Source organism: Schistocerca piceifrons, chromosome 5, assembly GCF_021461385.2.
Source record: "Schistocerca piceifrons isolate TAMUIC-IGC-003096 chromosome 5, iqSchPice1.1, whole genome shotgun sequence".
Classification (NCBI taxonomy): Eukaryota; Metazoa; Arthropoda; class Insecta; order Orthoptera; family Acrididae; genus Schistocerca; species Schistocerca piceifrons.
In genome coordinates this window covers 126,734,279-126,747,395 of record NC_060142.1, presented here as the reverse complement: position 1 = coordinate 126,747,395, position 13,117 = coordinate 126,734,279, and the positions used below count along the sequence as shown (strand labels likewise).

The 13,117-nt window shown below is 36.3% G+C and overlaps 1 protein-coding gene across 1 annotated transcript in view; it reads right to left on the bottom strand.

Annotated features, from left to right (window-relative positions):
* Positions 1-725: 725 nt before the first annotated feature.
* LOC124798145 (cytochrome P450 6k1-like) overlaps positions 726-13,117 on the bottom strand; it is a 104,044-nt gene continuing 91,652 nt past the window's right edge. The window contains exon 8 of the mRNA XM_047261424.1: positions 726-1,364. Coding sequence (XP_047117380.1) covers positions 1,195-1,364 — 170 coding nt within the window. The 3' untranslated portion in view covers positions 726-1,194. The remainder of the gene's footprint in view (positions 1,365-13,117) is intronic.

The window sequence follows — 13,117 nt, the reverse complement described above, 5'->3', positions numbered from 1 at the left end:
TATATGATTGGCAGTGATTAGCTTACAACTTCTGGCACCTCTGATTTCGTCCTACACTACTGTTCAAGGAAGAGTATTTACGGATCAATGTATGATGACATTATCCCTTCCTGAAGGGCCCTACTCTGCTCCTGTACAGTCCTGGGGAGCGATTACTACACACTTTGTTCGACCGTCAGCTCCCCAGACTATTCTTTCACACATCAAAGACCCACGAGGCACTCAGCTATTACATTCTAAGTTGCCTTCATTTCCTTCTTATACAAGAAGTGGTTTTCTGTTGGATGCACTAGACTATGAAATAAGCATCCACTACTTCAGAGAAATTACCCATTTTCTCAGTTTTAAAAATAAACAATTGCTCTCCCTCAGTGTACATACACCATAGTCTCAAGATTGTCACCCAAATTCTTAGACATGTTACGACTAGTTGTTTCATTTTTCTCTCATCCATTCTTTTCCTTTTTATTTGCTTAGTGACATAAGTTTTGATCTTCATTACTTAGTATAATCAAATTAATCGAAATTGTCATTTCATGTGTAGCTGTTAACTGTTACTCAAAATTAGGTATATCTACGTTATAAATCGTAAATCACCTGAAGAGAGGAGTAAGCACTCAGTTTTGTATAGGATGAACTGTGAAACATTTACAAACCTGTACTCGAGTCTGTGTCAAGGAATAAACAGAAGGCAACGTCTTCTCTTCCTGTCAAAATTCAGTCAATTTGCGTTAAAATGATTTTTATTTACAAAATAGATTGATACAACATGTATAAAAATGCTACAAGTATTTCAAATAGATGATGAAAAAACGAGAAACGATGTTAATGATTTTTTTGAGGCTACGTGATTACTCTGCATAAAACCAACGAGCTTTGTGCGTGAGTATTCGGCCACAGTAACTCATACGCAGTACAGATATGGTTAAGGAAATCCTTCTGTGATGAACTGCGATTATAATTGTCAAGTATTATTATAATAGCTTTGACCGAAATCAGTTCTGTCACGAAGAGCAGGTGAACACATGAAAATCTCTGAACACTTTTTAGACCATTATAACGCCTGGTGTGAGGAAAATATTTCTGAGAATCTTGCATAACACAGTGAAATTACGTGCTCTTTAAGCGTCCCCCCTGCGTCGTTTCAGAGCCACACCCGACTTCAGTAAATCCGTCTTTGTGTCAGTGTCCCCATCAACTGCACCTCTTCTCCAGTCGAAGTTGAATGCCGCCATTAGGTAGAAGTATTACAGTCCTGGCGTTGTACTCCAAGGTTTCTCGCGTCTTCTCTGTGGGCCGCACATTGTACTTGGACAGCAGACACACCAGCCCAACCTTGACCTGCAGCAGTCCAAGTCTCATACCTGCAACATGATCAGAGAAATTCGATTAAAGCTGACTGGCGGTACTTTAGTGGCACTGGTTACCACAGATCATTATCAACACAAATTCACAGCTGAGAAGAATAAGAGCTGTTGGGCAGGGAGATTAATACTTGATTATGCTAAGCAGTTTCAGATGTATGTGCAGTTTTGTAGTTATGCAAAGATGAACCGACCTGCATTAGATGACTTAGCGTTAAGAGATGCATCAGATCAGTCTTTGGAGTGGAGACCACAATGACAACAACAAACTTTTCAGGTTTTCACTTGTGTTTTCCTGTGTAGACATTATGCCTGTTGTTATTTACATTTATTGATTGTCAGAACCGCCTTTTATTCGGAGTGGTATACATTTTGTGAGGGACAACTTACCCCGCTTAACATCATCTGCAAACACTGTAGCACTTAATTTTTAGAGACAAGCTATTCAAATAATTGAACTTGAAACACGTATGTAACATAGCAGCGATGGCGAGGCATTGTAGCATCTGTGACCAGAGAGTATGCGCTTGACCGCGCGAGTGTTGCGAGCGGTTCTCTGTCAGTAGTAGGCCAGTGCAGTACAGTTGTCGTTGCGAGTCGGTCAGTAGTCGTTGCGAGTCTGTAGCTCTGTCTAGTTGAGAGCAGTACTCAGTCTGTAGTCGTCATGCAGAGCGGTCGGTCAGTAGTAGCAGCCCAGTGCGGTTGTATGATGTAGGCGGTCGGCAACACTGGTCAAGATGGTGAATAAGGTATACTGTTAATTAATATAATCATTAGATAATGAAAAATTTTATTTATTGTAACTATTCTCCAACAAGTTCCCCAATAATAATTTTTATTTCAAAAGCATTTTCTCGAAAATTTAATTTTTTATTGAACTAAAGATTTCGTTGCACTTCCCATTTCATTCCACTTCTTTTGAAGAAAAATTTCACTAGAATCACAAAAAAAGGAAATATTATTATTTGCAATGCAGTTCCTCCAAGCGGTGCGCAACAACAAGAGCAGATATGTGACATCGATTTATTCTGAGGTAAGACTTTAATTCTGATTGTTTTACACAGGGCCAAAGACCGATATTTCGGTTTAATTGAATTTCCTTATCACTGAATGGACTTTAATTTTTCATCAGGAATTTATATTTGAGTCAGATTGCGAATTTCACATTTTTGTTGCCATTGTCAGTACATTTCATGGTGGGCAGGTTACGCATAGAGCAATGTCCATCAGCATTTCTGATTAGCATCGTCCTTTCTTTTAAAATTTCTGTGGGGAGGTTACACTTGGCGACACCCAGTCCAGGATCGTATTTCGTTGAGAGTCTTTTGAACAACAGTCAGATATCTGCTCTTGTTTGCTTAGATATAATTAGGATTTAGCGCAACGCTTTTAATAATATTGTGACTTTCTCTCTACAGGTCAACGGCAATTTGTTGCTTTGTTGTATTTGTGTTGCTTTTGCATTGTGTTGATTTGTTTTGTGAAAAATTTTGACTATTGTAAAAATGCCGCGAAAGACTGTGAATAGTGTATCGCGAAGTATTGTGAATGAAATTACCGACTTAAACAACCTGACCGATAGTAATTGTGATACGCAACGTAATGATGACAATCCTGCGTTCACTAACAATCAGTGCATTCCAACCATTAATGATGACTTTTACCTTAATGATGAACAAACGAACCCAATTGTCTCGTCTGTTAATTTGACGACAATTGATGACGCGGGACGCTCTATTGCAATGAGCGCTGCCGAGCTTAACACACCCGATTTGGAAAATTCAAGTAACATACAAACAAATTTTTCGAATGAAAATGGTCAGTGTAGTGAAAGTACGACGGATTTATTTAATTCCGAAATAGGGACTGACAGTGTATGTTTAACTGGCAAACCTTTTTGTAAATTACAGAATGACCAAATGGTCACGCAAAAAGAGACAATTCCAGATCGACCATTGAACAGCACAGAGAATAGAAATGCTAATTTTGAATCGGATCCAATTATGGCATTTTTGCGGGAAAATTTCAAACAACAGAACGAAAAACAAGACAAACTTAGTGAACAGGTCAGACAACAGAGTGAAGATTTTAAACAACTTAGGGAACAGAACAAACAAGATAACGAAAATCTCAAACAACAACTCAATGAACAGGTCAAACAACTTAGGGAAGATAACAAACACTTAAATGAAAAACTTGACAATAATGACGAAAATTTCAAACAACTTAGTGAACAAATTACAGCCGTTGCCGCGCAGTGCCATGACACGAAGGAACAGTTGCGCGTGGAAATTGAGGCTTGTTCACAAAAAAATAGCGAAGAAATAAAGTCGGTTGCGCAAGAATTAAGGGAAATGCAAACAGCCGCGACAGATACACTCAGAGACGAAATTAGCGGAGTCGCCAAACAGTGCTCTGAAAAAGCTACACAATTACGGGACGAGTTTAGAGCAATGACGGTAGAACTTTCGCGCACTATGGACGCAAAGATAGACGCGAAATTCGAACAGCAGAACACTCAGATTAACGAGCGCTTTAATCAGCACATACAGAACAGTGATACGCGTTTCCGCAGATTTATTCAGGATCAAAACAAAGTCAAACGTCAGGTTATGGAAACAATCACTGCACAAAGACAAGAGGACAAACGTAAAATATTCGCGAAAGCGAAGACGTATGTAGACAATAATATTACTACAGTGTCTGACAAAATTAATACCATAGAACAATTGAACGCGGAATTACGGGATGAAATTTCTGACCTTAAATCAAAAACAGATACACACACAGTAAATATTCAAACAGTGACAGATAGATTCGAACAATTAGATCTAACACAGGATTGTGATGTTATCAAAGGAGATGTTAAAAAACGGAGCGAAACTACGCGCAAGTTGCAAAAACAGATTAATGCGTCTGATTCTAAAACCGATGATCAGGTTATAATACTGACTGAAAAATATGATGAATTGGCCAGTCGTATTGATGTTATCGAAAATACTAATGACAATAAATCAGACGATACTGCACCGGTTTCATTTATCCAAACGCCTGAATTTCAAAATTTACAGCAGACAATTAATGAGATCGATTCATCTAACAACACGTTACGTAGGAAGTTATCAAATTTACAACAAGAAGTAACAGAGATGAAAAACACTTCAGTTAATAACACATCACAGCAGACGCCACTTCGCGAACATCCGTCAGACTCGCGCAACACGTATAATGTGAGCAATTTACAGCAACTACGCGACTTAAAATCCGAAAAGCCACACGACGTAAAATCTGAAAAGCTACGTAACTTGAAGTACGGAATGACACAGACAAACAAATTCACACACAAACCTGAACGTATTATCAAACTAAGTGACGAGAACGTAGATTTCGAGCAATTTGCATTTGTAAGAAAATGTAAGGAATTTAATAATGGGAGAACACAGATACACGCTTTGAGCTGTATACGACAATTTGTTTTTATGCTTTCACCGCTATTGCCTGTAATGCAAAAACTAGCTTTGAACCAGATGCGACAATTTGCTATTGTATTTTCATCAGCATTATCTATTATGCAGAAATTGGAATTAGCATGCAGACAGCAATTTATTTCTGAATTTTTACCGCCATTGCCTGTAACGCAAAAGCTAAAATTGATTTGCAGTGCGTCATAGACCTCAGGGGATTCATTACGCTTTAATGAATATGTGCCGTAGCGAGCATAGGGCCCCGAGCTGTAGTAGTGCTATTTCATCTTTAGTTTTCTGCACTGCTGCCTTCTCTTCTACTATCCTTTATATCTATCAAAACTGCTCTTTAACTATTGCTCTTTGTAGAATTAAGAAACGAGTAATGAAAACCCGATGTGACAAATTTTTAGCGAATGTGACAATTTTCATTAGGCACTCCAGAATCACGAGAACTTAAATAACAGATAAAAATCGTAATCATCAGTATGTGTAAAATTATCAGCAATAGCAAACCACATTTTGCTAACAATAGATGTTTTTCACCACAGCAGCATAAAAGTCAACCGCTTAGCATACCTAACCAACAATGCAGTGTACAAGGTCAAGCAAACTTTAATGTTTCGCCGCGTGCATGTATAGTCCCAGCTCCAACAAATAGTAACGCATGGCAGCAAAGAAATAACTACGCACAGACAACACACTATTTCAACTCGCATAGCAATACGCCGTATAGAAATTACTATCTTGACAGACGTAAAAATAACGAGCACAATTTTCAGCGTACATTTACTAACAGTCGATATTATGAGCAGCAAGAACATTAGCAACAACGTATTATCACGAATGAAACAGACAATAGGTGTCATCTATAGCGTAACACGTCAATAAGAAATAACAGAACAGTTCATATAGTGGATATGCCACAACATTCTCCCGTAAATAATAACACGTACGATAGATTTTAACCAGATACAGCACAGATTGCATATTACAGTAACGCAAACATTACTTTTGACACGCAGAATTTTGTTCACGAGAATGTTATTTGAAACATGCTTTGTTGAATGCTCCACTTTTATCGCACCCAGATCTTACGAGAAATTTTTCCATTGCTACCGACAGTTCCAACACCGCTTTAGGCATACACATTTTCCAGGAAATAGAAGAAGATGGTTCTATAGTAATTAAAAACATCGCATTTGCAAGTCGCATTTTGTCACCCGCTGAACGAAATTATTCTGTTACAGAATTGGAAACATTATGTGTTGTATGGGCTTTTACGAGATTTAGGCATTTTCTTTACGGCAGACATACCACCGTCTACACAGACCACAGAGCAATACAATTTTTGCTTTCAGCTAAATTTACTCACGACAGATTAAGTAGATGGAAACTATATTTACAAGAGTTTAATTTTACGATTGTTCATATTCCCGGCACGCAAAATGTTATAGCAGACGCACTATCGCGTTCTCTCGGCAACAATCAGCAAGACGTAGCAACCAACTTCTGCAAAACAAATTTCAGTATCATGTACATTCAGCAAGTTGCTTTTGAAAATTTTATTTCATCGTCATTACAGGACATAGCACAAGAACAAAATAAAGACAATGTGTGGAAAGAAATTAAACAGCTTTGGCAAGATAAGAATAATGTTACGATTAGAAACCACTACACTGTACGCAATGACATTCTGTTTCGCCGCTCTCATCCTGACAGCAACAATTGGTTATTATGCATTCCTGACGAACTGGTTAACAAACTAATTTGGTACACTCATTTAAGTTACGCACATTACGGAGCAAGAAAATGTTTTCTTATACTGAGACAGAACTGTTATTTTGCCAACATGGAGAAACGTATACGACGAGTTTTAGCGTCTTGTAAAATTTGCCAGAAAGCTAAATCAGACACCACTTCACATATTCCTCCGTTATATCCCATTATACCTGTTAAATTAAGGCACATGGCCGCAGTAGATATTTTTGGTCCGATTCCGAGAACTAACAGAGGTTTTTGCTACATTTTTGTCGCTGTTGAGCTCACTTCAAAATTTGTTACTTTCACTCCGTTACGCAAAGCTACTGCCAAAACTGTTTCAAATGCATTTGTAAAACATTTTCTATTTCATGTAGGGCATGTAATGAAAGTAATTTCTGACAATGGATCTCAATTCCGTAGTAGCGTATGGACACGCATGTTACGAGCCAGAAACATTTCTCCGATCTATATATCCAAGTACCACGCTTCTTCGAACCCCTGTGAAAGATTAATGAAGGAAATTGGTAAACTGTGTAGAATATACTGCCACAAAAGACATATTGATTGGGATATATACATACTCTCATTCCAAGATGTAATTAATTCCATACCAAATGAATCCACTATGCTATCTCCGACTGTTATACTGAAAAACGTTGAACCACCGAACAAAATTAAAGAATTAATAGAATTTCCCAAAAGTCGTCGCCTACGACACCACGAAATAATTGACATTGCGCTGAACAACATCAAACGTGCCGCAGAGCGCCGGAGAAGACAGCAAAAACAGGTTTGTACACGCCGCGACTTTCACGTTGGACAGAAGATACTAGTACGTACACACTATTTATCCAGTAAATTAAAAGGTAAGTGCAGTAAATTTGAACTTCTATACGCAGGTCCATATCGGATTCGCAGCATCCCTCACCCCAATGTTGTACACGTCGAAACTTTGAGAACCAGAAAATCGAAAGGCAATCACCATATCTCAAACATTAAACCGTTTATTGAGTGAAACCACTGTATGATTCAACACACTATGATGCCATTTACTAATGCAATTAATTCACCTGACTAATTACTGATGATTATCGTATTTTTTCTTGGCAAGTGCCCGGCAAGGTAAGGTTAGCAGGTCGCTTTTCTTGTCGTTACACATCAGACCGTGCACATTTTCTACTTTTTTGTGTATATGATTGTACTCCAGTTTTGTTTGTATGCACTATGAAATAGTTAAGATATAACACACACCAGTCGACTTTGACATTTTTTTTGCCTTATGACATCTCAACATCGTGACTGTTTCACATTTTTTTTTGCTGCTGCATTGTATTATTCTGTGTATATTTTTGCATTTGAACACTGTCAATGTTTTTGACATATTACGTTTTCTGTCATGTTATGCTGTATGGTTAATTGTGTCACCATAAACCAGTCATTATTTAGTGGGTATAGGATTTAAGTGCAAGACATTAATCTTTGTTCATCAATTTCAGAAAGGAATGATGATTCTAAGAAATAAATTTAACATAAATGGGAATTTCACCTACGGAATAAACGAAAGGAGATGCAATAACTTTATGAGGAAGAGTAAATGGATCAGGATTAACAAGCATTAACAAGAATATACTATACTCATCACAGAATAGCAGTCTTAACTAATTTTTTCTTTCAGAATACAAGGTGATTGATGCAGGCTGTCAGAGAGAACTACACATCTTAGTTTTAGTGATGAAATATGCTAGTGATAAGGAATAGTTATGTAATGAGTAATGAAGTGATTTTTTGCAGATGATAGTGAATACTGATGAATAATGATGAAGGATATGGTATTATGAATAATGAAGTTTTTCTTTACAGGTGATGATAATGGTGAAGTTATGATGATATGGATAATGAAGTCTTTTTTTTTTCTTTACAGATGAGAATAATGTTGAAGTAATGTATTTATGCTACGTAGTTATTTAAGTATTTGTTGCGGTTTGCTTTGACAGCAGGTGTTACATTGCATAGTAAGATGACTGAAAGTTTTGGAAAGGACAGCTATGGAACACATTTTTATACACGCTTCACTGCCTGTTAATTCGAAGTTCACTACTTTTCAGCATAGTGTGCGTTTCTTCTTTCAGGTCAATAATCCGTTTTTGTATTTTTTCCAGGAGAAGTTTTTCATGACACTTACTAAACCTGTTAGTTATTATACCTGTTCTAGTACTTGCATTTTTATTTTTTACCCATTTGTGTTTATCACTTCTAAATGTGATCACATGTACTGCCTTGTTACATAATCTTGCTACAGCTGACTCATGACGAATGACGTTACCTATCCTCATTTGCTGCAATAGGTCAAAAGCAAATAGTGTTATGTTTCAGCAATTAATTATCGATCCCAACGCAATGCATTGCTAACAAAAAAAAAAAAAAAAAAAAATATATAAAATGTATTAACAGTCCCAAATAGTGATACCAGTTTGAGAAAATTCTGAATAATACTGATCAACTCTGAATAGCATGGCACTTGAGTAATGACCTCTTAATGAGACTATATTCAAAATGATGCTTTGTCACTAGCTAATAACTGCCACTGTTTATTGTAATGATACCACTTATAATGCCTGTGATTATTAATGATTTGACTGTAATTAACTGATTTTTAATAATGACTTCGTAATAATCTGAATAATACTGAATGATGATTCTATTCAATACTTGCTGGCCACTGAGTGCCAATAATTAATGTCACTCCACGAATTGTTATTAATTATGCCATTGATTAGCTCTTGTTTCCAATGTTGATACTTTGTAATTTGAAATGAATGTGACTGTTTAATAATGCTTTGTAATTAGGAAAAGACTAATGATTCTTAATAGATTGGAATGACACATAATTAATTAACTATGGTACTGTTTAATAATGCTTTGTAATTAATTAAGGCTAATAATTCTTACTATATTGAAATGACAAATGATTAATTAATTAACTGTAATTAGACAAATGATTAATTAACGACAAATGATTAATTAACTGTAATTAGACAAATGATTACTTAACTGTAATTAGACAAATGATTAATTATCGACAAATGAGTAATTATCTGTAATTAGACAAATGATTAATTAACGACAAATGATTAATTAACTGTAATTAGGAAAAGGCTAATGATTATTATTGGAATGACAAATGATTAATTAACTGTAATTAGGAGAAGGTTAATGATTCTTAATTATACTCTGTAACTGAAAAGAATGCGATTATTTCATAATACTTTGTAACCAGGAAAAGAAGGCTACTGATTCTATGTAAAACAATTAATGAACGTTTTTCTGTAATGCTACATACTTGGTACAGAAATGTTCAATAACTAGGCTATGAATGCCACAAACTACTAATTAAGTCTGTAATTGTCGATATTATGTGACTTTATGTCCTTCACCTCATAAGCTGACTACCCTGAATTACTGCAATGTCCATTTGTCCTGTTTATCCCAGTGATCATGGAGCACTATATTTGGTTTTGCACTAATTCTACGTTGGTGTGCCTTGTAAGAGTGTGGTGTTGACACGACATGCTGTCCACCACCGTGAGCAATGAAGACGTTATTATGGTCCCACTGTTTGGTGTACGTAATGTACTGCCAAAATGAAAACATGGAACATTACTACGACAGTTCAGTGTCTTGGCTACACTGATAAATTCTGATGGGAAAAGAACTTCAAGTTGTGTCACTTGGTGTTGTACTTCAGTGGAAAGATATGGACTTTCAGAGCAGCTGTGTGCAATCTAAAGTGCTACAACCATGATGCAATCCTTCCCTTTCCTATCCTGATTCTTGTCACATAAAGAAAAAATTTTTTGGTAACATCATTTATGTTCATAGGTTGTACATTTTTCGATTCGCTGAACTCCAATGCGAGTACACTTATGTCACTTGTCAACATAATATTTTTTGCCAGTCTGTTTATTTGTTCTGAATATGCTAAAGAATTTTTTCAGTGCCTGTGCACTTTATCTGTCAAATAATTTATATATACTTTTCTGATTTGCTACTATGTTTTGTACTCACATTTTGTCTTTGTCTGATATATTTTGTACTTAGTGCGTGTGCACAACATATACTTTATGTACTACATCTAATTATTCTTGCCAGTCTGTTTATTTGTTCTGAATATGCTAAAAAATTTTTTCAGTGCCTGTGCACTTTATCTGTCAAATAATTTGTATATACTTTTCTGATTTGCTATTTGTCTTTGTCTGATATATTTTGTACTTAGTGCGTGTGCACAACATATACTTTATGTACTACATCTAATTATTCTTGCCAGTCTGTTTATTTGTTCTGAATATGCTAAAGAATTTTTTCAGTGCCTGTGCACTTTATCTGTCAAATAATTTGTATATACTTTTCTGATTTGCTACTATGTTTTGTACTCACATTTTGTCTTTGTCTGATATATTTTGTACTTAGTGCGTGTGCACAACATTTAAATACTCTGTAAGTTATAGAATTTTGTTAATTAAAGAAAAATTTTGCCGCGCTTGGCAAGTCCAAATGACTCACCATCGCTGCCAAATTTTTGCCCCCCCAGTGGAGGGTTATATGAAACACGTATGTAACATAGCAGCGATGGCGAGGCATTGTAGCATCTGTGACCAGAGAGTATGCGCTTGACCGCGCGAGTGTTGCGAGCGGTTCTCTGTCAGTAGTAGGCCAGTGCAGTACAGTTGTCGTTGCGAGTCGGTCAGTAGTCGTTGCGAGTCTGTAGCTCTGTCTAGTTGAGAGCAGTACTCAGTCTGTAGTCGTCATGCAGAGCGGTCGGTCAGTAGTAGCAGCCCAGTGCGGTTGTATGATGTAGGCGGTCGGCAACACTGGTCAAGATGGTGAATAAGGTATACTGTTAATTAATATAATCATTAGATAATGAAAAATTTTATTTATTGTAACTATTCTCCAACAAGTTCCCCAATAATAATTTTTATTTCAAAAGCATTTTCTCGAAAATTTAATTTTTTATTGAACTAAAGATTTCGTTGCACTTCCCATTTCATTCCACTTCTTTTGAAGAAAAATTTCACTAGAATCACAAAAAAAGGAAATATTATTATTTGCAATGCAGTTCCTCCAAGCGGTGCGCAACAACAAGAGCAGATATGTGACATCGATTTATTCTGAGGTAAGACTTTAATTCTGATTGTTTTACACAGGGCCAAAGACCGATATTTCGGTTTAATTGAATTTCCTTATCACTGAATGGACTTTAATTTTTCATCAGGAATTTATATTTGAGTCAGATTGCGAATTTCACATTTTTGTTGCCATTGTCAGTACATTTCATGGTGGGCAGGTTACGCATAGAGCAATGTCCATCAGCATTTCTAATTAGCATCGTCCTTTCTTTAAAAATTATGGTGGGGAGGTTACAAACTATATTGACATAGAAGGTAAAAATGCCTCGGTTCTAACAAGTAGTTTCCCCATACAAGTTGATACTTTATTTAATATGTAACAATTTAAACATCAAAATATAAACACCAATTCGGCTGCTTTGCATACATGTTGCTTCGATAAAATGAGACTTCCCATTCATATTTTCTGAATCACATGCTGTTGTTTGACTTGCATGAAGATAACATTCCAGTCACTTTTATTTTGACACTATTAGGGCAAATTTTATTTTCTATGTTTGTAGCACCTCGTATGAGAAGGTACAATAAATACCTTATCAATATCGTTGCCATACTTGCAGACCAGACCTCTGTCAGGGACTCCCTTTTGTATTGTTGTTGTCGATCACTGAAGGACAGAATTAGTGATAAGTTATATCATCCTGAAGTGTATATCGTCTGACCTTTGAACAGTGATATCATCAGCTACCGGTTAAAATAAGCTGCCTCGGCTGAAGGGGAGCTGTGTGTGGATAGTTAAGGTGGAGACATGATGAGTAGCTCACAAGAAATGTGTGTAGCTGTCAGAATATTAATGACACCGATTGAAATTGTAATACTACCTCAATGCTAGGGTTTGATTTTCTTTGGAAGTTACAACTAACTATTTAACGCCAAGGTAAACACTTCATCTACTATTTAGGCACATGACAAAAGAAGCCGAATGCAACCATGGACCTAACCATCTAGATAATGAAGTTGAACCACAAATGAGTAATAATATGTCATCAAATGTCATGGATTTGCTTTTCTATCATAACCTATTATTTTGGCTAGAGATATGTATTCACGGTGTCTAAATACCCCATTCTCTTGTGACCAATATTTTGCGAGTATTTAGCATTTTATCATGTTTGATTGAAACTGAGTTGCGCTATGGATTAAAGCTGCCAACACCATATCTGACGTGAGTGGTGAGTTAGCGCATTATATACCTGGGATTAACGCCATCTGGTAATCGGAGAAGCAGTTTTTGAGTTATTCGTGATTCTTTCCATTTCTGGTCTATCAGTGTAGATTATCTAGTAGCACTTTTGATTGGTGGTCAAAATTACTGATTGGATTGTATAAGACAGTTTAA